Here is a 22,944-nt window from a genome sequence, read left to right on the forward strand (position 1 = left end):
CACCCGCAAGTCTGGAAGCTCAGCCTCAGAGGGATATCCCCGCTTTTGGACTCTGACATGGCAAGTGATGCTCAGAGGGAGAGGGAGGGATTTAGATTCGAATCACAGCCAAGCACTGTTTGCAGGCAGAATGGTGAAGGGTCTGTGCTAAAAGAAAAACTGTTGGACTTTTCAGATATTTGAAAAGATTCTCTCCTTTGTATAAGACCCTTTGGTTTGGTGGCCGCTTACTGCTAGATTTCCTCCCTTATGCAGAATAATAATAATAATAATAATAATAATAATAATACCCCGCCCATCTGGCCGGGCCTCCCCAGGCACTCTGGGTGGCTTCCAACAGGGTATTAAAACGCAAGAAAACTAAAACATTAAAAACTTCCCTAAACAGGGCTGCCTTCAGATGTCTCCTAAAAGTCAGATAGTTGTTTATTTCCTTGGCATCTGGTGACATACTTGAAAAGCTGATGTCCTCGCAGAGCTGATGCACCCAGTAGAGCTAGCCGACCTCTCCAGGGAGCTGGGGGAGGAATGCCTGAAGATGCTGGCTGAAAGCTCCTGTGGTCTGGCTGCCCATGTGCGTATTATGGAACAACCGCTTTCTGGATTGCACATTACATAATAGACTGCATCTGGTAAGGTCACTTTGCTTTGTTTGCAGCTTTGCACAGAGTTATCCCATTTCATCTTCCCAACAACCCAGTAGAGGTTAGTTATGATCCTCTACTGAACATCATAGCCATAGCACAAAACTGCATGGGAAGTTACAATATATGAAGTACAAAATACATAATAAAAATAATCAGTGCACAAAATTCATAATAACAAATAATAAAAATAAAACAATTAACAAGAGTAATATATACACACTGATAAACCATAAAAAAGCTGTTATGGGAATAAAATTAGGAATAAAATAATCTGAAGGCTTTTGCCGACAACATAGTTTTAACATTACAAGAACCCCAAATGAGAGGGATAGTAGCGCTGCAAATAATTGAAGAATTTGGATTTCTGGCAGGATTTAAAATTAATAAAGCTAAAACAAAAATGATGGTTAAAAATATGAACGAGGAATTAATAGACCAACTACAGAAGGAAATGGAAATCAAGGTGGTAAAGAAAGTTAAATATTTAGGTATATGGTTATCTCCAAAGAATATAAATCTATTTAAAGACAATTATGTAATAATTGAAGTGCAAGCTGGATTTCGAAGGGGCAGAGGAACCAGAGACCAAATTGCAAACATGCGCTGGATTATGGAGAAAGCTAGAGAGTTCCAGAAAGACATCTATTTGTGCTTCATTGACTATGCAAAAGCCTTTGACTGTGTCGACCACAGAAAACTATGGCAAGTTCTTAAAGAAATGGGAGTGCCTGATCACCTTATCTGTCTCCTGAGAAATATCTATGTGGGACAAGAAGCTACAGTTAGAACGATATGGAACAACTGATTGGTTCAAAATTGGGAAAGGAGTATGGCAAGGCTGCATATTGTCTCCCTGCTTATTTAACTTATATGCAGAATTCATCATGCGAAAGGCTGGGCTGGATTAATCCCAAACCGGAATTAAGATCACCGGAAGAAATATCAACAACCTCAGATATGCAGATGACACAACCTTGATGGCAGAAAGTGAGGAGGAATTAAAGAATCTTTTAAAGAGGGTGAAAGAGGAGAGCGCAAAATATGGTCTGAAGCTCAACATCAAAAAAACGAAGATCATGGCCACTGGGCCCATCACCTCCTGGCAAATACAGTGGTGCCTCGCAAGACGAAAAGAATCCGTTCTGTGAGTCTCTTCGTCTAGCGGTTTTTTCGTCTTGCGAAGCAAGCCCATTGACGGATTAGCGGATTAGCGCTATTAGCGGCTTTTAGCGGCTTATCAGCTTATCGGATAAGCAGATAAGCGGCTTAGCGGCTTAGAAAAAGGGGAGAAAAGGGGAAAAAAACTGCAGGAACTCACAAGACATTTTCGTCTTGCGAAGCAAGCCCATAGGAGATTCGTTTTGCGAAGCACCTCCAAAACGGAAAACTCTTTCGTCTAGCGAGTTTTCCGTCTTGCGAGGCATTCGTCTTGCGGGGCACCACTGTAGAAGGGGAAGAAATGGAGGCAGTGAGAGATTTTACTTTCTTGGGCTCCATGATCACTGCAGATGGGTTTTTTTTTTTTTTAATGATATTTATTAAAATTTCAAAAGAAAAAGATTACATTAATAAGAAAATTAACAATAAAAAGGAAAAATACAAAGTACAAAAAAGAAAAAAACAGTTAAAAACAATTCCATCTTTTCATCACTTCTCTTACATTTACTTGTTTCCCGGACCTCCTCATACCTCCCTCTTTTGTATTCCAATTCAATTTGTTAGTCCAGCAATTCCTTTCCCTCCTTTTTAATCCTAATCTTTAATCTTGATATATTATAACATTAAATTTTTACGTATTAAAAACCAATTTTTCCATATCCTTTTATACCATTACAGCTAGAAACCACTTAACTTCAATCCGACATCATTCTAACATTCATTAATTTTACAATATTTCTGTAAGTAGTCTTTAAATTTCTTCCAATCTTCTTCCACCGACTCTTCTCCCTGGTCTCGGATTCTGCCAGTCATTTCCGCCAATTCCATGTAGTCCATCATTTTCATCTGCCATTCCTCCAGTGTGGGTAGATCTTGTGTCTTCCAATGCTTTGCAATAAGTATTCTTGCTGCTGTTGTAGCATACATAAAGAAAGTTCTGTCCTTCTTTAACACCGATTGGCCGACTATGCCCAGGAGGAAGGCCTCTGGTTTCTTCAAGAAGGTATATTTAAATACCTTTTTTAATTCATTATAAATCATCTCCCAGAAAACCTTAATCCTTGGGCACGTCCACCAAAGGTGAAAGAATGTACCTTCAGTTTCTTTACATTTCCAACATTTGTTATCGGGCAAATGGTAGATTTTTGCAAGCTTGACTGGGGTTATGTACCACCTGTATATCATTTTCATAATATTCTCTCTTAGGGCATTACATGCCGTAGACTTCATACCTGTGGTCCACAACTGTTCCCAGTCAGCCATCATTATATTATGTCCAACGTCTTGTGCCCATTTGATCATAGCAGATTTCACCGTTTCATCCTGAGTATTCCATTTCAACAGCAGATGGTGGTGATCACTGCAGATGGTGACAGCAGTTACGAAATTAAAAGACGCCTGCTCCTTGGGAAAAAGGTGATGGCAAACCTAGACAGCATCTTAAAAAGCAGAGACATCACCTTACCAACAAAGGTCCATATAGTTAAAGCCATGGTTTTCCCAGTAGTGATGTATGGAAGTGAGAGCTGGACCATAAAGAAGGCTGATTGCCGAAGAATTGATGCTTTTGAATTATGGTGCTGGAGGAGACTCTTGAGAGTCCCATGGACTGCAAGAAGAGCAAACGTATCCATTCTTAAGGAAATCAGCCCTGAGTGCTCACTGGAAGGACAGATCGTGAAGATGAGGCTCCAATACTTTGGCCACCTCATGAGAAGAGAAGACTCCCTGGAAAAGACCCTGATGTTGGGAAAGATTGAGGGCACAAGAAGAAGGGGACGACAGAGGACGAGATGGTTGGACAGTGTTCTCGAAGCAACAAACATGAGTCTGACCAAACTGCGGGAGGCAGTGGAAGACAGGAGTGCCTGGCGTGCTCTGGTCCATGGGGTCACGAAGAGTCGGACACGACTAAACAACAACAATGTAATAATATGGAAAGAAATTAAAAGAAATTTAGACATATGGACATATTAGACATATGGAGTAGACTGAATGTGTCATTCTGGGGAAGAATAGCCGTGGTTAAAATGAAGGTGCTCCCCAAACTATTATACTTATTTCAAACCATCCCAGTAATTACAGGATTAGGACAGTTTAAGGAATGGCAGAAAACAATCTCAAGGTTTGTGTGGCAAGGGAAGAAGCCTATTTAGGTTGTTAACTGATAGAAAAGAAAGAGGTGGATTCTCCCTACCTGACCTTAAACTCTGTTATGAAGCTGCCTGTATAACATGGTTGAGGGAATGGATGATACTTGATAACACTGATGTTCTAGACCTGGAAGGATTTGCAAACAGGTTTGGGTGGCACGCATACCTATGGTATGGAAAGGTCAAAGTACACCAGGATTTCTTAAATCATGTTATAAAAAGACCATTATATGAAGAATGGATGAGATATAACGACTTATTTGAAAGGAAAACACCGTGGTGGTTGTCACCCCAGGAAGCCTTTTCAGTTAAAAAATTAAATATGAAAGATTTGTTGAAAGAACCTATAGAGATTTGTTGAAAGAAGACAATAATATAATCAAAATCAGACCTGATGAAGATCTAAAACCTAGATTGTCAGGATGGATGGAATATCACCAAATTAATGATATATTCCTTAAAGATAAAATAATTATGGATTTAATCCTGATATATCAATACTGGAGACTGGGGTATTACAAGGTCGTACAAAGATGTTGTCTACTCTAAAGTATATGAATTTTTGTTGGAATGGCATACAAAAGATGAAAAAATTAAGGAGGCCATGACTAAGTGGGCAATGGACCTAGGATATAATATCGAGGATGAGAAATGGATGACTATGGAATTTAGGAATAAAATTTACCGCATCCATGACCTTAAAAGAGGATTTGTTTAAAATGATGTATAGGTGGTATTTAACACCCACCAAACTAGCAAAGATGTATAAAATGAAAAATAAGAACTGTTGGAAATGCACTGTAAAAGAGGGAAATTTTCTCCACATGTGGTAGTTGTGTGACAAGGTGAAGACTTTTTAGGATAGTGTGTATAATGAGTTAAAAAAGATATTTAGGTACACCTTTTATAAAAAACCAGAGGCATTTTTGCTAGGAATGGTTGGAGAGGACATTAAAAGGGAAGATTATAAAATCTTCCTGTATGCCACAACAGCAGGAAGACTACTCCTCGCACAGAGATGGAAACAACAGGATATTCCGACAATTGAAGAATGGCAACAGAAAGTATTGGAGTATGCGGAAATAGCAAGGCTAACTGGAAGAATCCGACAGCAGGACGATGAGAAATTCCAAAAAGAATGGTCCAAATTTATGGTATACTTAGAGAAAACTGTACATAAATAAAGACACTCACAGGACTGAAATAAAACTCATAACGTTTATTGTAAACATTTGGTTAGACCACAAGATGTAATGCTTTAATATAATAAGGAATGTATGTCTAAAGTATAATACAAAAATTTATTAAGGAATTATAGACATTTATAGAATGTATATATAGTAATCACGCTTAAGTAAGAGCAATGTAGAGAAGCCAGAAGAGGGGTGGAGGGAAGTTAATTCGGATAAGATATAAATTTAAAGGAGAATAATATTGTTAAGCTGTATTGTGTTTAAGATATTTGGGAAAAAATAATAAAAATTATTGGGTGTGGGAAAAAGCCTCCTTCTTTTTTATAATTTATTCACTGTTATGTACTGAAGTTCTCACCCTGGGCCAGCAGGGGGATACTGTAGATAGTTATGCAAATGAAGGATCGAAAGTGACATTCAGTGATTGGATCGTTTGTATGCAAATGAAGGATCGAAAGTGACGTTCAGTGATTGGATAGTTTTAGAAAATGGCAACAGTTACATTGTTCTGGAGCTCTATATAAGCAGGCTGACTGAGCTCCTCAGTCAGTTCTGTTCCAGCTTACAAATAAAGAGCTGCTTTGGAAGAATCGCTGTGTCGTCTGATATGTTCGCCCACAACTTAACATTCACCATCAGCGGTGATAATTTCTGGAGCAACAAGAGGGTCTAACGTTACTGATATTCAGTACCCTTCTAACAGAACCTCCTTTCTGTCTTTCCTGCATGAAACGATGAATCCACGCTGGAAAATGGCAGCCTATTGACTGGAGCCTGGGAGGAGGCCTCTGGAAACAAGAAGACCCACACAAGAATGTCATCTGCCTGGGAAGGAGGCTCAGCAGAGACGCCGTTTGCAACCCCGATCCACACCCTTATGGTGACTTTGGGGATTAGACACTTTTTACTGAGTATTTACTACAGCGAGGTTAAAACGCAAGAAGGACTTGAAGTATGAGCAACAGCTTCCTCAACCGTGTTCTACAGAAGAACATATATAGTGTTTGGGCAAGACTGAAAAATGTCCTGGGGGAAAAGTCACCATGGTGGGTGTCCCCCCGTTGAAGCAGGGCCAGTCAATAAATTAAATGTGAACAAGAACTGGGGCACATACAACAAACTCCTTGATCTTAGGGAGGGTGCTATCAGGCTTAAAAGAGAGAGGAGGTTGAAATGAATGTATTGAATAGTATAGGAGAAATAAGCCACATTCAAGGGTAAATAACTATCAATTTATGTAAGAATGTATGAGAGTATATTATATTGCATTTTTAAATATCATTTTCTTTTTTATATGCATCGTTGTTCTCCCCCCTCACACACCCCCTTTTCCTTTGTATCAATTTATTTCTTTATAATTGGAATTCTTTCTATAGATATAGATATAGATGGGTAAATATGGAAACCATGTAAGGGCAGGATGGGAAGAAAATACATAAAGTACCAGTAATTTACAGTTTATGTTAACATTTGTAAAGTTTTTTTGTGAAAAATCAATAAATAAGTTTTTAAAAATAATATAGAAAAATAGATGCTTGGTTAAAAACTCTTCATTGAGACTCCTCTCCAGCACATTGTCTCTGACCTAGTCCTGGGATCCCCACCTTCTTCTTTGTAGCTGAGTAAGATTGTCTTCCATGAATACGGTCTTAACAGTGAGTCCATAAGTGACTGTGGAGGCCAATTCTGGATCCACACGTCCTTCCACAGTGGGGACATACGTTTCCGGGCGGGAGTTGACCACGATGTGGATTTGCCAAGTGTGCCTTCCTCTTAGCATGTTTCTCCCTTGCGTCCTGAGTTTGAGTGTCTTCAAAGCCCATGACACCTTTGGTATAGACTGTTCTCCAATTAGAGCACTCACAGGCACATGTTTCCCAATTGTTGGTGTTTATACTACATTTTTTAAGATTTGCCTTGAGACAGTCTTTAAACCTCATTGTTGAGCACCAGCATTACACTTTCCATTTTTAAGTTCAGAATAGAGTAGTTGCTTTGGAAGATGATAATCAGGCATCCACACAACATGACCAGTCCAACGAAGAACCATTGCTTCGGCACTGGTGATCTTTGCTTCATCTGGTACACTGCCATTCATTCGCCTGTCTTCCCAAGTTATGTTTAAAAAATTTTGGAGACACCGTTGATGGAATCTTTTGAGCAGTTGGAGATGGCATTTATATGTGGTCCACGTTTCACAAGCATACACAAGAGCTTTTTAACAAGCATTTTTATTTCTCTGCGAATGTCCCAGTCCTCAAACACTGCACTTCAGTTAGAAGAAAGCTGCAGTCACAGAGCTCAGGCAATGCTGGATTTCATCACCAGTCTGCCCTTGTGAAAATTTAACTGCCCAGGTAGGAGAAGTGATAGACACTTTCCAACGTTACACCATTGATTTGGATTTATTGTGCTGCAGAGGGGTTGTTTTGTCCTTGTTGGTGCAGCACTTTGGTTTTTTGGATGTTGAGTGACTGGCCAAGCTTTTCATAATCTTCTGCAAAGATATTTAGGATGGTTTGGAGGTCATCCTCTGAGCATGCACACATTACTTTGTCATAAGCATACTGAGGCTCCTCTGTGACAGAAGTTAAGGTAACCTTACACTTTGTTTTCAGCCTACTCAAAGAGCTTTCCATCTACTCCGGTGGGGAGTTTCCCTTCAACAAAGTGTAAGATCATGGCAATGAAAATAATTGATAGAGTCGGGGCAATAACAGAACCCTGATTAACAGCTGATCCCACTGTGAATGGTTCACCTTGAGAGCCATTGTTATCTGCAATTATTGCTGTCATATTATCATGGAAGAGCCGAATGATGTTCGCCAATTTATCTGGGCAGCCAATTTTCAGAGGGACAGCCTATAGGGCATTACGATTTACAGTGTCAAAGGCCTTAGGTCAATAAACACCATATACAGAGGTTGGCTTTGCTCTCTGCATTTTTCTTGAAGCTGTCAAGCAGTGAAAATTTTAGACCCCTAGAAGGTCTAAAATAATTTTGGGATTCAGGAAGGGTAGCTTCGGATATTGTTAAGAGATGGTTTGCTAAGATCCTTGCAATAATTTTGCCGGCTGCAGCTAATAAGGAGATGCCTCGATAGTTCCCACAATCCATTCTCTCACCTTTTTAAAAGAGATTGATAATTTTGGCATCCCTAAAGTCTGCTGGGATGTCTCTCTCCCATGAGCTTGTGAAGTTGTGTAAGTTCAATTCCGTCCACTTTGAATACTTCGGCAAGTATTCCTTCAGGTCCGCTGGCTTTGTTGTTTTTCATTTGGTTAATAGCTGTACACAGCTCTCCCAGATTTGGAGATACTGCAAGCTCATCTCTAATTTGTTTTTGCAGAATTTGTGAGAGGACATCAGCAGCTATGGGGGAGTTACGGCTTAGGAGATGCTGGTAATGTTCTTTCCAGTGCTGTCCAATAGCTTCTTTATCTTTTAGAAGTGTGGTACTGTCTGTTGAGCATAGAGAGCATATTCCATGATTTACTGACCCATAGATGGTCTTTGTGGCTTTAAAGAAACTCTATGCATCATGAGAGTAGGCTAAGTGCTGGATTTCTTGAGCTTTTTTAATCCACCAGGTGTTCTTTAGTTCTCAGGTTCTTCTTTGAACCTCAGCCTTAGCATAGCTTTTTTTTCTTAGTGGCACAGTTTCTATCTCTTTGCCAGCTCTGCAAGGCCTTCCTTTTCTTGTCAATCATGCATTCAATCTCACTGTCATTTCATCAAACCAGTACTGGTGTTTATTGGTTTGGTATCCAATAGCTTGTTCACAGGCTGCAGTAATGGATGTTTTTGGATTGGTTCAGTGTTCGTCAATGTTATCAGAGAACTCCAAAAGCAGATGGTCCTTACGAATCATTTGGAAGCAATCCCGATTAATAGGCTCTTGTAGGGATTGAGTGTTCATTTTGCACCTTGGTTCCCTTGAAGCCTGTGTTGAGGTACAAGCTTGATAGCCATTGTGGAGCATATTAATCGGTGATCTGTCCAGCATTCGTTGGCACTCGTCATAGCTCTGGTAAGGAGCACATCACGGCAATCTTATGCTTGGACAACTACATAGTCTAAGTCAAAGGTACCAGTGGTTTTAAATTTATTTTTTTGATGAAAGAGTGTGTTGATAATAACAAAGTTGTGTGCTGCACATATAATAAAAAGTAAGATTCTGTTCTGGTTGCTGTTGCCAATTCCTTCTTTCCCAATAGTCCCAGGCCACAGATCAAAATCTCGCCCAGATAGGATGGTATCCAGCTGAGAGTAAAATTTTTCTTTAATGTTTTCATCAGCATCCGGTGTTGGTGCGTAAGTGCTTAGACTAGTAGCCTGTTGGTTTTTTAGCGAGTTTTATTCGAAGTGTTGAAAGTCGCTCATTAATGCGACTTCTGACAAGAGCTTCACAAGATTGTTTTTTCATAGCAAAGCCTACTCCATGTATTCGACATTCTTGTTCAGGTAGACCTTTCCAGAAGAAAGTGTAGCCTCCTTTTTCTTCCTTCAGTTGTCCCTTACCTGCTCTTCGAGTTCCTTGAAGCGCTGCAATATCAATATTAAAATGTCGCAGCTCTCTTGCAATGATGGCAGTTCTTCATTCGGGACACTCATTATCTGTGTTATCTGTATATTCTATCTTTCAAAGTTCAATTGTCATTTATGACCTCCGGGTGGTGACAGCACTGGGCACAGTAATCCTTGTCAGGGAAAAAGAGAGGCAGACTATATTTTGTGTATAAATAGGGGAGGTCTGTGAGAATGGTTTCAAGAACTAGAGTATTTACCATTTCAAAAGAGTGCCTCAAGACCAGCCAGGATAAGGCAATCAGCAAGCATTATCAGGTATCTTGAGAGAAAGGAGACAAGTCACACACTCCTTGTATGATGCTTTTGGGTGGCCTTTGGCTAAGGGGTTGGGCAATTTATAAAGCCGTTAAAAGCTGTTACACATCTTTCTCTGGGTCTTCACCTGCATATAAGGAGTGGGGGTGTTGATGGGATGGGACGCTGTTGTAACAGAAAAATAAAAATCTTGCTTTTCTTCTACTGGTTCCTGCCTCCACTCATTTCTCTCTGACCAATAATGGATGACATTGAACCCCTTGATGAGGAATTGCACACTAAAAGCCAACTGCCAACCCCAATTTCTCTCTCATTTATATATATATATATATATATATATATATATATATATATATATATCACTTGATTAAACAACTCAGTGATAGCTGCAATCACATATCCTCCTGAGAGGTAAGATACATATTTGATCAGAAATAAGTCCCACTGCTTACTCCCAGGGAAGTGTGTATAGGTGTTTCAGAAGGCACCATGTCTGGAAAGGCACCGCCTCCCAAGCAATAGAGAGAAGCAGCAAGGCCTCTTCCTTTTTAAAAATAAAATTTTTAATTAAAAGTTTTCAGCATAAAATACCAGAAAATCAAACTAATCTAAATGAAGGAAAACAAGAAAGAGAAGAAGTAAGAAAGAGAAAAGAAGATAAAAGAAGATAAAAGAAAAGAAAAGAAAAGAAAAGAAAAGAAAAGAAAAGGGGAAACCCATAAAACAGAACATAATTTGTTGATATATCTTATATTGTTGATATACAATATATCAACAATATATCTTAACCTTTATTCCAAGGAGGGTGGACCCTCCCAGCTCTCATGTGGCAGTTTTGCCTTCTTCTCTCAAGAAGAAGGCCTAAATTATAGTTTTGCCCCGTCCTCCTCCCTGCAATGGCAACCTGAGGAGGAAACAGGCAGCCAGTGTTACCTCCTGGGCTGGTTTTAAGCAAGAAGGCAGGCAGGTGGCTGGGGGAAGACTGGGGTTAGTAGAACAGTTAGCCCAAAAGTTAGCCCAAAAGAACCAACCTCTGTTGATCTGCGCCTAGCTGGACCGCCCTGCCTCATCTATTCCCCACCCTTGGGGAAAACAGACACCACCATCAAACAGCACAGAACGCATGGAGCCATGGAATGAGAGAACCCACTGATGTCACACAACCTGCAGCAACCATTCTGCCGGAGGGGAAGCATGGGGCGAGTCAACATTGCCCAGCTGTGGAAAATGGAGTTCCAGCAGAAACACATCAAGTTCATGGCCCAGATGTACCTGGACACCAGCCAGAAAAGGAACACCAAATCTCAGTTGCTTTTAAAGAGGCACCACCATTTGTACCGGTAATGCAGGCAGAGAAGGCCTCAGGCACTTGCCACTATCCCCTACTGCATGCCCTGCAAGGCCAGATTCTCACCTAACCCCATTAAGTTAAAATGGGATGGATGAGTCTTGCTGGAACAGAACCAACAGTCCATCTAGTCCTGGAATGGGGAACCTCAGGGCTAAGGGGCCACACACAGCCCCTGAGGCCTCTTTCTATGGCCCCCAAGACTCCCCACATGCCACAAATACCCTCCCCATACCCTCCCTCAATAGCCCTGCATCGCACCCACCTGCAGGGATTTTGCCTGGGTGGAATTTGTCCTTGAACTCTGATCATGCCTCTTGCCTGCCTGAATGGAGGATAGAGGGGGGTGTTTGTGCAGAAACTAGCCTCTTTTGCCTCTGCCCCATCCTGCAGCACAGTGGCCAACTGGATGCCTGAGGGCAAATAATATTGATGCATTCTTTCTATTTCAATTTGTTTTTACTGTGCTGCAATTCTTTTTTAAAAATGTTGTCAATAGCCCGGAGTGCTTCCCACAAGCATCTGGTTGGCCTCTGTGAGAACAAAGTGATGGATTAGATGGGCCTTTGGTCTGATCCATCTGGGCTTGTCTTATGTGCTTACATAAGGAGTGTCAGGAGTATAGGGAATAAATTTCAGTATAGCTAAATAAAATGGTGGGATCCAGCAAATGCCTGATTTCGCCCACTGCTGGCACCAGTAGTGGCATTTACTTTTTCCTTCCATTTCCAGCTGCTGGGACAGCCTCTCCTCATTTGTTGCTTGTGTTTTGTTCTCAGGGGTCGCCTGAGCAGGGAATCTAGCTCAACACCATTCCTCCCAGAAATTCAGTTCGGAAAGCAGAGCAGTAAGTAGGAAGGAGGTCTGAGAGACAGAAAAGAGCAGTCCAAGGCTTTCTCCCCATTGGTTTGTGGGTGCCCAATAGGGAAACCAATAGTGCAATTTCAATGTAATTCTGTAAGGTAGAATTGGCAACTAGAAGCCTTCGTCTGCCCCAGTAGCAAGAAGACCTGTCTTTCCCGTATTGGTCTCTACAGCCGCAGCAGGCACTGTAACCTTCCAACAGTTCCACTTCATCCCTAAAGGCACACTTCTCCAGTCTCCTGAGACAGACAAATGTCAACAATCTGAACTAACAAAATCCACATTTTAGCTCACAACAACCTTGCAAGGTAGATTAGACTGAGAGACAGTAACTCACCAAAGATGAACCATTGCATTTCATGTCTGAGAAGATTTCTGAATGCAAGTCTATTCATTGCAAGTCTAGCCATTGTGCCCAGAGGCAGAACTAGCTGCCCCGGCACCCGAAGTGGCATGCACCCAGGGGGCGGGACACATGTCCCAGGGGATTTGCTGGGTGCCGCAAGGCTCCGGGGGGGGGGGGGGGCGCCGGCCACCTCAAGCGTCCTGGGAGGGCGCCGCCCACGGCGAGGGTCGGGTAGGCGATGTCACCCGGGGCAGGCCACACCCTCCTTGCTCAGCCTCTGATTGTGCCACACTCTCTCTCAATTTCAGGGCCTCTCTGTCTTCCTTATTTTAGACACTTGCAATACCTATTGCCTTGATGGGTAGACAAATCTGCAAAGCCCTGCAGCAGGACTGACAGAAGCAAGTACTGTATTTCTTGCATGGCATGGTCAGCTTAAAAGTAACCAGTAAAACCAGCAACAGATAACATGGTAGGGCAAACATCACATATTTCTCTTAGGATCAAAAATACAGGGTCACCATTAAAAAGGCCCTGTTTATAGAGCTGAGGGACCTTGATGGTAGGTAAAGCAAGCAGAGCCTCAGAAGCTGGCCTTATGGAGTACAAATATGTAACACATGCATCGTAGTCCAGAGCTGGGGAAACTCCAGATGTGGTTGTTCTCCCACTCCCAACAGTCCCAGTAAACATGGCCAAGGCTCATGGATTACTGAAGTTGTAGTCCAACAACATATGCAGGACCACAGATTTTGCATTATTGTGTTAAAAGCATAGGGGCAGGAGGACAGGCTCTTGGGGCAGGGGCAGCCAGGAAGCCTCCTTCCAGGGCATTCAGATCCCAACCTGCATCAGCTGAATGATCTTCTCTTTGCTCCAGGTGGTCGCATATCCCCAGAAGGCCGCTTGTCAATGGCAGTGAACACGGACAGCCCTGGGCCAGCAGCTTACTCGGCCTGCAGTGTGAACTTCCGGCAAACCAGTGCTCCATCCTACACCTTTGGGTTGAAGTCACCTTCTAAAGGTGCGAGTGAAGGGAAGGGATTAAGAGAGCATTCTTTCAGTTTCCACCTATTCATGAATCAATATAGTCTGTGTTTAGGCCACTAGACCAGAGGTTTTCAACATTTTTGAGAGGCCATCTTGGATCTATCCTCCGAGAAGAAAAGCACAAGCCTTTGTTTCCTCTTGGCTAGTTAGTTAGTTTAGGATTAGAAACTCTTCTGTCTGAGTTACGTCCTTTCTACCACAAACAACTTCATTGTTTTTATCTACCAATATTGCTTGGTGTGTTGTTACAGATGAGGCTATTCATTTACAGCATTGCATGAATTTGCAGAGCTTCCTAAGAAAAATGGCTTATTGGATGCAATTTCTCCAGTGCAGAGGGTAGGGGAAATCCTAGGGCTAGCATGCTTGCAGCTGAGACTTTGAGAAGGGAGGTAATTTTCTCGCTCTGGGTAGAGCCAATAGAAACTATCATATTGTTGTGCCTACATTTCCCAACCTTCCTTGAGGTCTAAAAAAGGGGGAAAGGCACTACAGTGGTACCTCGGGTTACATATGCTTCAGGTTACATACGCTTACATACGCTTCAGGTTACATACACTCCACTAACCCAGAAATAGTACCTCGGGTTAAGAACTTTGCTTCAGGATGAGAACAGAAATCGTGCTCCGGCAGCACAGCGGCAGCAGGAGGCCCTATTAGCTAAAGTGGTGCTTCAGGTTAAGAACAGATTCAGGTTAAGAACGGACCTCCGGAACGAATTAAGTACTTAACCCGAGGTACCACTGTATCTTTTCTTAAAGGAGCAGCATTGTTATTCCTTCTACCTAATATAAGTGCTTTTTTCTAAAAAAAATGTTCAGAGGTACTCTCATTTTCCTACTCATGTTGAAATACTGCTCCTCAATGAGGCCAAACTTATATTCACAAAATGCTTAGGGGTATGCGTCCCCCTAGGAAAAAAGCACTGCCTAAATAACTGACCCTTGTGGGGGCAGAACGTGTGTGATTACAACTGGTAAGGCCTACTTTCTGGATACTGTATATTCACAAGTCACACTTTCCCCCAAGAAGTGGGGAACATGAGGGCCACATTTTCTAGCAGGCAACCTCCTGGGGGCCACAATGGCAAAGGATGTGACATAGACTTACTGTAACAAAAAACAAATGAATAGCTTATTCTACCAGCATGCGGCAATGGAACAGCCTGTTCAGCCCTGCTTTCTGTCACCTCACCCTGTTACATGAGTAGATTGAGGGTCATCCCACCTATGAGGCAAGATGAGGCAATCGCTTCAGGCAGCAGGATCCACAGGGGCAGCAGATGTGGCCACCAAGGAATGCATCATCCAACCCCACTTCTGCTGCCACTGCTGTCACTGACTGTGGCATGCTTCATAGAGGCCAGATCTGCTGTCTCCTCAGCAGCCCCACCCTCAAAGCTGCCTCTACAACAGCCTCTTGGTGAACAGATGGCACTGCTCTCCTCCCCCCCTTCCTGCTGTAGATCTTTAGAATTGTAGAGTTATAGGGTTACAAGGGTCCCCCAGGGGTCATCTAGTCCAACCCGTTGCAACTCAGGAATATCAACTAGATCATACAGTGGTACCTCGGGTTACATACGCTTCAGGTTACAGACTCTGCTAACCCAAAAATAGTACCTCAGGTTAAGAACTTTGCTTCAGGATGAGAACAGAAATCGTGGTCAGGCAGGGGTAGGCCCCATTAGCTAAAGTGGTGCCTCAGGTTAAGAACAGTTTCAGGTTAAGAACGGACCTCCAGAACGCGGTGCTTAAGTACTCCAGAACTAAGTACTTAACCCGAGGTACCACTGTACATGTTCCTGATGTAAGTCTTCACTCACCCCTTCATTCCAGGTTGGGGAGGGGATGCCATTTTGTGGTTTGCCTCAGCTGCCAAAGTGTCTTGGGCCGGCTCTATGTAGGCTGGGTCCCAAGTCTCTTGGGATGACAGTTGGGGGCCTGGTTCAAAGTTCAAGGCTCTGTGACAACACTGATGCTACCTCAACCTTGTCTGTTCTGTTTCTCCAGAGGGCGGAGGGCGGCGTTCTTGGCAGAAGTCTTGGTTTTTGAGCAATAACCCGTTCATTAAGAAAGTGGATTTTAGCAACGAGACCAATGTAAGTGTCATGCATGGGGGTGTCCCTTTTGTGCTATGCCCCACCCAATTCATATAGTTCAGTGACATGCTTCATTCATTAATTCAATGGAATATTTACAATCCTCCCTTTCAAAAAGTGCATCAAAGCAGTTTACAACATGCAAAACATAAATAAAATAACGGTATAAATAAATAACTCCATAAATATCCATAAAGCGTAATATAAAGAATCAAAAGATGCAGGTCCCAGGGTCAGTCTCCATGTTGCAAAGATCAGGTAGCAAGACGTATACTGTATAAATCCTAGTGGTGGCCTTGTTGTATTTGGAAGCAGCCAGAAATTGAAGGCCCCATCTGCACTATGCATTTGAAGCACCTCATACAAGTAGGGTCTGAACATAAGAGTGCACTCTCTTACTGCAATTTCCAGCAGCTAGTTTTCATACCCTCCAACATTTCTCCAAGGAAAATAGAGACATCCTAATTAATAGTATAATAGTAATACCCCATGCATCTGACTGGGTCGCCCCAGCCATTCTGGGCAGCTTCCAACATATATAAAAACATAATGTAACATTCAACATTAAATAACTTCCCTATACAGGGCTGATTTCAGATGTCTTGTAAATATTGTAAAGTTACATATCACCTTGGCTCAGGGTGTCACATAACTCAGTTACATGACTGCCTCTAACCATGGAAGGCAGGGCAGAGCCGTCATGGTTAGTAGCAATTGATAACCTTATCCTCTTTGAATTTGTCCATAGAATTCTTTTAAGCATCATTTCAAGCCACCAGGGCCAATCCCTGGGGATAATGGGAGCATCTGTGGACCAAAAGTTGGGCAAGGCTGCTTTAGAACCACAGATTTGGAGTCCTATTAGCACCATACATTTAAAGCATGTCTTCCCCAAAGGAATCATGGGAACTGTAGTTCCTTAAGGATGCTGAGAGTTGTTAGGAGGCCCCCTACTCCCTGTCACAGAGTTACCACTCCCACAGTTCCCTGGGAAGGAGGATTGATGGTTAAAGCATTCTGGGAAATGTAGCTCTGTTGAGTCTCACTGGTCATATAGCCTTTATGCCCCTCCACCATGTGGGTCCCCCTCCCCAGGAAGGATCATGCAGCTCAGCTGTCCCTCTGTTATTTGCAGTGGCCCTCTCCTTTCCACTATGGCCAGCCCCTGGATGTCAAGCCAGCCAACCTGCCAAACAGCCCCCATTTCACCATGGGACAGAAGGGAGAGTTCACTCTTGTCAGCAAAAGTAAGAACATAATGGGTACCTTAGTTTATCAAGAGGTATTTATTTCATAGAATTGTAGCATTGAAAGAGATCCAGGGGGTCATCTAGCCCAAATCCTTGCAATGTAATTTTTTATATATTTTTTTACAAATATGGGTCACAAAACTATGACCCTGAGATTATGGGTCTCATGTTCTACCAATGGAGCTATTATCCTTATCTGGGTCAAGGTGTGCCCCAGGACTCTATTCTCGCCCTTTATTGCCAGTCAGGAAGCTGAGCACTTGCTGAGTGCAAACTCCAGATTTTTACCAGAAATTTGCCTTCGGTAGGGTTCCTCCCTTTTTAGTGAGACATTGCCAGTAGCTAACACCTCTGCTCAAAGATTTGTTATGAGGCCAAGTTATTTGGGACCTGTTACTTGCACATTGCCTTCTCTATATAAACCCATTTGACCGCTTCAATTTGCAGATCTGACACTGTTACAGCTGCCACATATTTGTTCTGCACTTGCAAGAAAATAATTCTTTTGTTGTTATGGGACCCACTTTGGAACTCCTTGCCTATTTATTTTTTTTTTAAAGCAATTTATTAGGTTTTACAATAAAAATAAACATAATAAGCAATATAACATTAATCTTAACATATTTTCACATTTTCTTTGGACTTCCTCACATCTCCCGCTCCCACTTTCATCGTTGTAACATTTGGTCAGCAATTTATCATCTTATTTAAATTCTTATATCCCTTCTATATTTCATAATCTTATAATTCTCAGAAGGAGCTAACTTTCACAGTCTTACTTATTTTCTTAAAAACTTCTAAATTTAGTGGTGCTCAGTTATTTTGATCTAGCATCTTATTTAGCATTCACTCAGATTACAATACTTTTGTAAATAGTTCTTAAATTTCTTCCAGTCCTCCTCAATCCTCTCTTCTCCCAGGTCACGGATTCTGCCGGTCATTTCAGCCAGTTCCATGTAGTCTATCAGTTGTATCTGCCATTCTTCCAGTGTGGGTAGATCTTGAGTTTTCCAATGTTTTGCGAGAAGTATCCTTGCTGCTGTTGTTGCGTACATAAAAAATGTCTGGTCCTTCTTTGCCACCCCTTGGCCGACAATACCCAAAAGGAAAGCCTCTGGTTTCTTAGTGAAGGTATATTTAAATACCTTTTTCAGTTCATTATAAATCATTTCCCAGAACGCCTTCACTTTAGGGCAAGTCCACCAGAGGTGGAAGAACGTTCCCTCACACTCTTTGCATTTCCAACACTTATTATCAGACAGGTGGTAAATTTTAGCAAGTTTGACTGGGGTCATATACCATCTATAAATCATTTTCATTACATTTTCTTTCAGAGCGTTACATGCAGTAAATTTCAATCCATTACTCCACAACCTCTCCCAGTCCTCAAACATGATATTGTGCCCAATGTCCTGTGCCCACCTTATCATAGCCGATTTAACCGTTTCGTCTTGTGTATTCCATTTCAACAGCAAGTTATACATCCTTGAAAGTACCTTAATCTTTGGTTCTAGCAATTCTGTTTCTAATTTCGATTTCTCCACCTGGAACCCTAGTTTCTTATCATTTTTAAAAACTTCTTTAATCTGAGCGTAGTGTAACCAATCTCGCACTTTGTCTTTCATTTTCTCCAAACTCTGCAATTTCCAATTGTCTCCATCCTTTTCTAGTATTTCCCAATATTTTGGCCATTTAGCCTCCATATTGGGTCTTTTTCGGGCCTTGGCTTCCAAAGGTGAAAGCCACCTTGGTGTTTTATTTTCCAGCAAGTCTTTATATTTTGTCCAGACATTAAACAATGATTTTCTGACAATATGGTTCTTAAAGGCCTTATTTGCTTTAACCTTGTCATACCATAAATATGCATGCCATCCAAAGGCATTGTTAAACCCTTCCAAATCTAACACATCAGTGTCTTCAAGAAGTAGCCAGTCTTTTAGCCAGCAAAACGCTGCGGCTTCATAATACAACTTTAAGTCTGGCAGGGCAAAGCCCCCTCTTTGTTTTGCATCGGTTAAAATCTTAAACTTAATTCTGGGCTTTTTGCCCTGCCAGACAAACTTAGAAATGTCTCTCTGCCACTTCTGGAAGCACTCCGTTTTGTCCAAAACCTGAAGTGTTTGAAATAAAAACAACATCCTTGGCAATACATTCATCTTGATAGCAGCAATTCGGCCTAAGGAACTCCTTGCCTATTGACACCAGGCAGGCACCTACTCTTTCTACCACCTGCTCAAAACATTATTGTTTAGGCCAGCCTGACCAGAGACATGGATGCTGACAAGATCTAATCTCTTACTGTTAATTTTAACTACAGTATTTTAAATTACGTACATGGTTTTAACTGTTTATTCCTCAATATTTTAAAACTGTTTTTGTAAGCTATTTAGCGGTTTTCCTACGTTCAAACAATACCATTTTGTGTGGGGGCTGCATTCCTGACCATGCATGAAGGCATGTAAACCTGCTCCACCCATTATGCCCCTACCCCTTTCTGTCCCCTTTTCCAGCCACTTCCAGGCTGCAGGTATGCACGTGTGTAGGGTCAAGCTTTATTTGAATGTGTGCAATGGGGGGGGGGGGGTTGCCTGTATATAATTTTTGTTTCATAAATACATATGGTATCTACACTGCCCATTTAACTTGCCCTCTTCACTTGGGTCCACTCAACACTACAAGGGGGTGGGCAAGAGCAGCATAAGTTGCTCCTGGCAGTAACAGTAAGGGGAGCTATGCTAAGCATATCCAAGAGGGTCTCTGTCGGGTTGCAGCTCTTCAAGTCAGTGCCTGGCAATGCCAACTTCTCCCCTCCCTCTCCATTAGTATCTGGCACCACAGATTGGACCGGCTTCTCTCTCACCCCTTTTCTTTTCCCTAGATAATATGATGGATCCAGCACCCAATAAGTACAACACAGAAAGTGCATACAAACATGTGATGTTTAGATCACCCTCTATCATCATCAGCCCTGCACGAAACACTATGCACAAGTGGGCCAGGAAAGGTGAGGAATGGTAACAGGTTCCCTCCCACCACTCTTTTAACTACCGTATTTTTCGTTCTGTAAGATGCACCAGACCATAAGATGCACCTAGTTTTTGGAGGATGAAAACAAGAAAAAATATTCCGAATCCCAGAAGCCAGAACAGCAAGAGGGATCACTGCGCAGAGATCCCTCTCGCTCTTCTGGCTTCTGGGATAGCTGCACAGCCTCTTCAGGGCAGTGGGATGACGGCTCCCCCTGCCCTGAAGAGGCTGCACGTGGCTAAGCCAGAAGCTAGAACAGCGAGAGGGAGCGCTGCGCACCTACACTTGTACCTTGGAAGTCAAACAGCCTAGTTCTCGAACGTTTTGGCTCCTGAACAATGTTCCAGTTTTCGAACGTTCTTTTGGAAGCCAAACATCCAACGGGGCTTCCGCCGCTTCCAATTGGCTGCAGAAGCTTCCTGCAGTCAATCAGAAGTTGCGTTTTGGTTTTTGAGCATTTTGGGAGTTGAAGACTTCCGGAACAGATTCTGTTTGACTTCCAAGGTATGACTGTATATAAAGGGGCAGAGATTGAATATTAATAAGAGTTAGCAGTACCCCTGACCATTGCTGCCATTATAACATTATGATGACACTCAGCTCTATCTGCTGATGGATGGCCACACCAACTCGGCCCCTGACACTGACCAGATGTTTGGAGGCTGTGGTGGGTGGTTTCATGGGAGCCGATTGAAACTAAATCCTTCAAAGACAGAGGTCCTCTGGCTGGGTCGGGATGGCATGAGGATGAGGGACCAACTCCCTTCTCTTGCGGGAGCCCAATTAGTGCCAGTGCCTTCCGTTAAGAATTTGGGTGTTATCCTTGACGCCTCCCTTTCCATGGAGGCGCAGGTTACAGCAACAGCTAAGGCGACATTTTTCCATCTTAGAAGCATTAAGCAGTTGGTCCCTTACCTTTCCCGCCCTAGTCTGGCCACAGTGATCCATATGACAGTCACCTCCAGGCTTTACTGTAACAGATGGATAGCCGTGTTGGTCTGCCATAGTTGAAATAAAAAAATTCCTTCCTGTAGCACCTTAAAGACCAACTAAGTTAGTTCTTGGTATAAGCTTTCGTGTGCATGCACACTTCTTCAGATACACAGTGTATCTGAAGAAGTGTGCATGCACACGAAAGCTTATACCAAGAACTAACTTAGTTGGTCTTTAAGGTGCTACAGGAAGGAATTTTTTTATTTAGGCTTTACTGTAATTCGCTCTACATGGGGCTACCCTTGAAACTGTCCCAGAAACTCCAGCGGGTGCAGAATGCTGCAGCGAGGCTCCTCACCGGGTCCCCGCCATGGGAGCATATTCACCCAGTGCTTTACCAGTTGCACTGGCTCCTGGTGGAGTTAGGGTCAGGTTCAAAGTACTGGTTTTGACCTTTAAAGCCCTTTGTTGCTTGGGGCCCTCTTATTTATGGGACCACCTCTCCTGGTATGCCCTACAGAGGACCTTAAGGTCCATGAAGAACCATAGTTTAGAGGTCCCAGGCCCTAAGGAAGTCAGACTATCCTCCACCAGGGCCAGGGCCTTTTCAGTGATGGCTCTGACCTGGTGGAATGCTGTCGCATGAGACGAGGGCCCTTCAGGATTTAACCTCCTTTTGCCGGGCCTGTAAGACAGAGCTATTCTGCTTGGCCTTTAATTTGAATTCAGCCTGATCTTTTATTTCCTTTCTCTCTCCTCTCCCTCCCCTTTTATGAAGATTACCAAGTAGCACTAATTCAGCCAGCTAGCCCTGGTGACTATCTAATGTTTATTGGATGGATTTCCTCCAAATTGATATTTGAACTTTATTGTTATTCATGCTTCTATACTTTTATGCTGCTTCTATGTTTTATTACAATTAAGTGTTTTAAATTTGTTGTTAGCTGCCCCGAGCCCGGTTTTCTGAACCAGGAAGGGCGGGGTATAAATAAAATTTTATTTATTTATTGTAAGTGAAGCATCACCCAGCAGTTGGTTCACAGCCAAATATCTTTTTGTCCAGGCTTTCCCTAACCTAACCAGGATGGTTAAAAACTTATATATATATATATATATATATATATAAGTAATAGACAAATTCATGGAGGATAAGGCTATGTTCTCCGTTCACTGTCAGAGGCAGTATGTATCTGAATGCCAGTTGCTGAGAATCAGTGCTGCTCCTCTCAGATCCCACTTGCAGGTTCCCAGAGGCATCTGATCAGCCACCATGAGAACAGGATGCTGGACCAGACAGGGCTTTTTGGCCTGATCCAGTAGTGCTGCTCTTATGACTTCTGCAAACTTTTAGATGGTGGTGTGATGTTCCTTTTTTCTTCCGACTCCCAACTCCCACCGGCCCCCGGCAGCATGACCAATGAGCAGGGATGATGGAAGTTGCAATCCAAAAGCACCAGCAGAAGTTTCCCCACCCATTCTAAAATGTTTACCAAATAGACAGGCTAGGTGAAATCAGACTAACCTTTGCAAGGAGGTAATGTTTTTTATAGTGACTGCTGGTTAAAAGCTTCAGTTGGTGCTGTTGCCATGCCTGCTTGTTGAGTCTGAGCCCCAAAACATTTATGTGTGCTGTTCTGGCCACTGCCATTCAGTTACCTTCTTCCACTTTCTTCCTTGGTTGCAGACACCACTCCTGGTCCCGGCACTTACAATGTGGAGAGAGGGCACATCGCTCGCCTACCTTGCTCCCCCAGCTTCTTCATCCAAGGCGTGAGGCGACCCAAGAAGCACGAGACAGGGCCATTTTCAACGCTGTGACACCCCCACCACCAGGAGTGTGATTAAAAGCCTGATTGCCCTGACGCTGCATGCCCCATTTCTGCCCAGTGTTTAACATTCCAGGCAGCTCTTGCAACTTTCAATACAGGCTCAGACTTGTTAAAAGCACAAATCCTGTTATCTTAGCCATCTGGGTATCCACCTAACCTGAATTAAAGCGAGGGGGAATAATGTACATAAATTTTAAAAAAG

General features: G+C 42.6%; 1 protein-coding gene and 1 long non-coding RNA gene across 2 annotated transcripts; one reads left to right on the plus strand and one right to left on the minus strand.

Annotated features, from left to right (window-relative positions):
• Positions 1–55: 55 nt before the first annotated feature.
• On the minus strand, positions 56–11,074 carry LOC308467927. Its single transcript, XR_013981366.1, has 5 exons — positions 10,931–11,074; positions 10,125–10,228; positions 9,940–10,001; positions 3,768–9,852; positions 56–1,201 (listed from the first exon to the last, which is right to left on the minus strand). It is a non-coding gene; the product is annotated as an uncharacterized lncRNA (long non-coding RNA).
• Positions 11,075–11,147: 73 nt separating this feature from the next.
• STPG3 (sperm-tail PG-rich repeat containing 3) lies at positions 11,148–22,775 on the plus strand. Its single transcript, XM_080989664.1, has 7 exons — positions 11,148–11,337; positions 12,125–12,192; positions 13,436–13,579; positions 15,615–15,703; positions 16,839–16,950; positions 19,832–19,957; positions 22,598–22,775. The coding sequence occupies exons 1-7, from the start codon at positions 11,150–11,152 to the stop codon at positions 22,729–22,731; spliced, it is 861 nt and encodes a 286-aa protein (XP_080845790.1). The 5' UTR covers positions 11,148–11,149; the 3' UTR covers positions 22,732–22,775.
• Positions 22,776–22,944: the final 169 nt, after the last annotated feature.

Source organism: Podarcis pityusensis (assembly GCF_964106645.2).
Source record: "Podarcis pityusensis genome assembly, chromosome: Z".
Lineage (NCBI taxonomy): Eukaryota > Metazoa > Chordata > Lepidosauria > Squamata > Lacertidae > Podarcis > Podarcis pityusensis.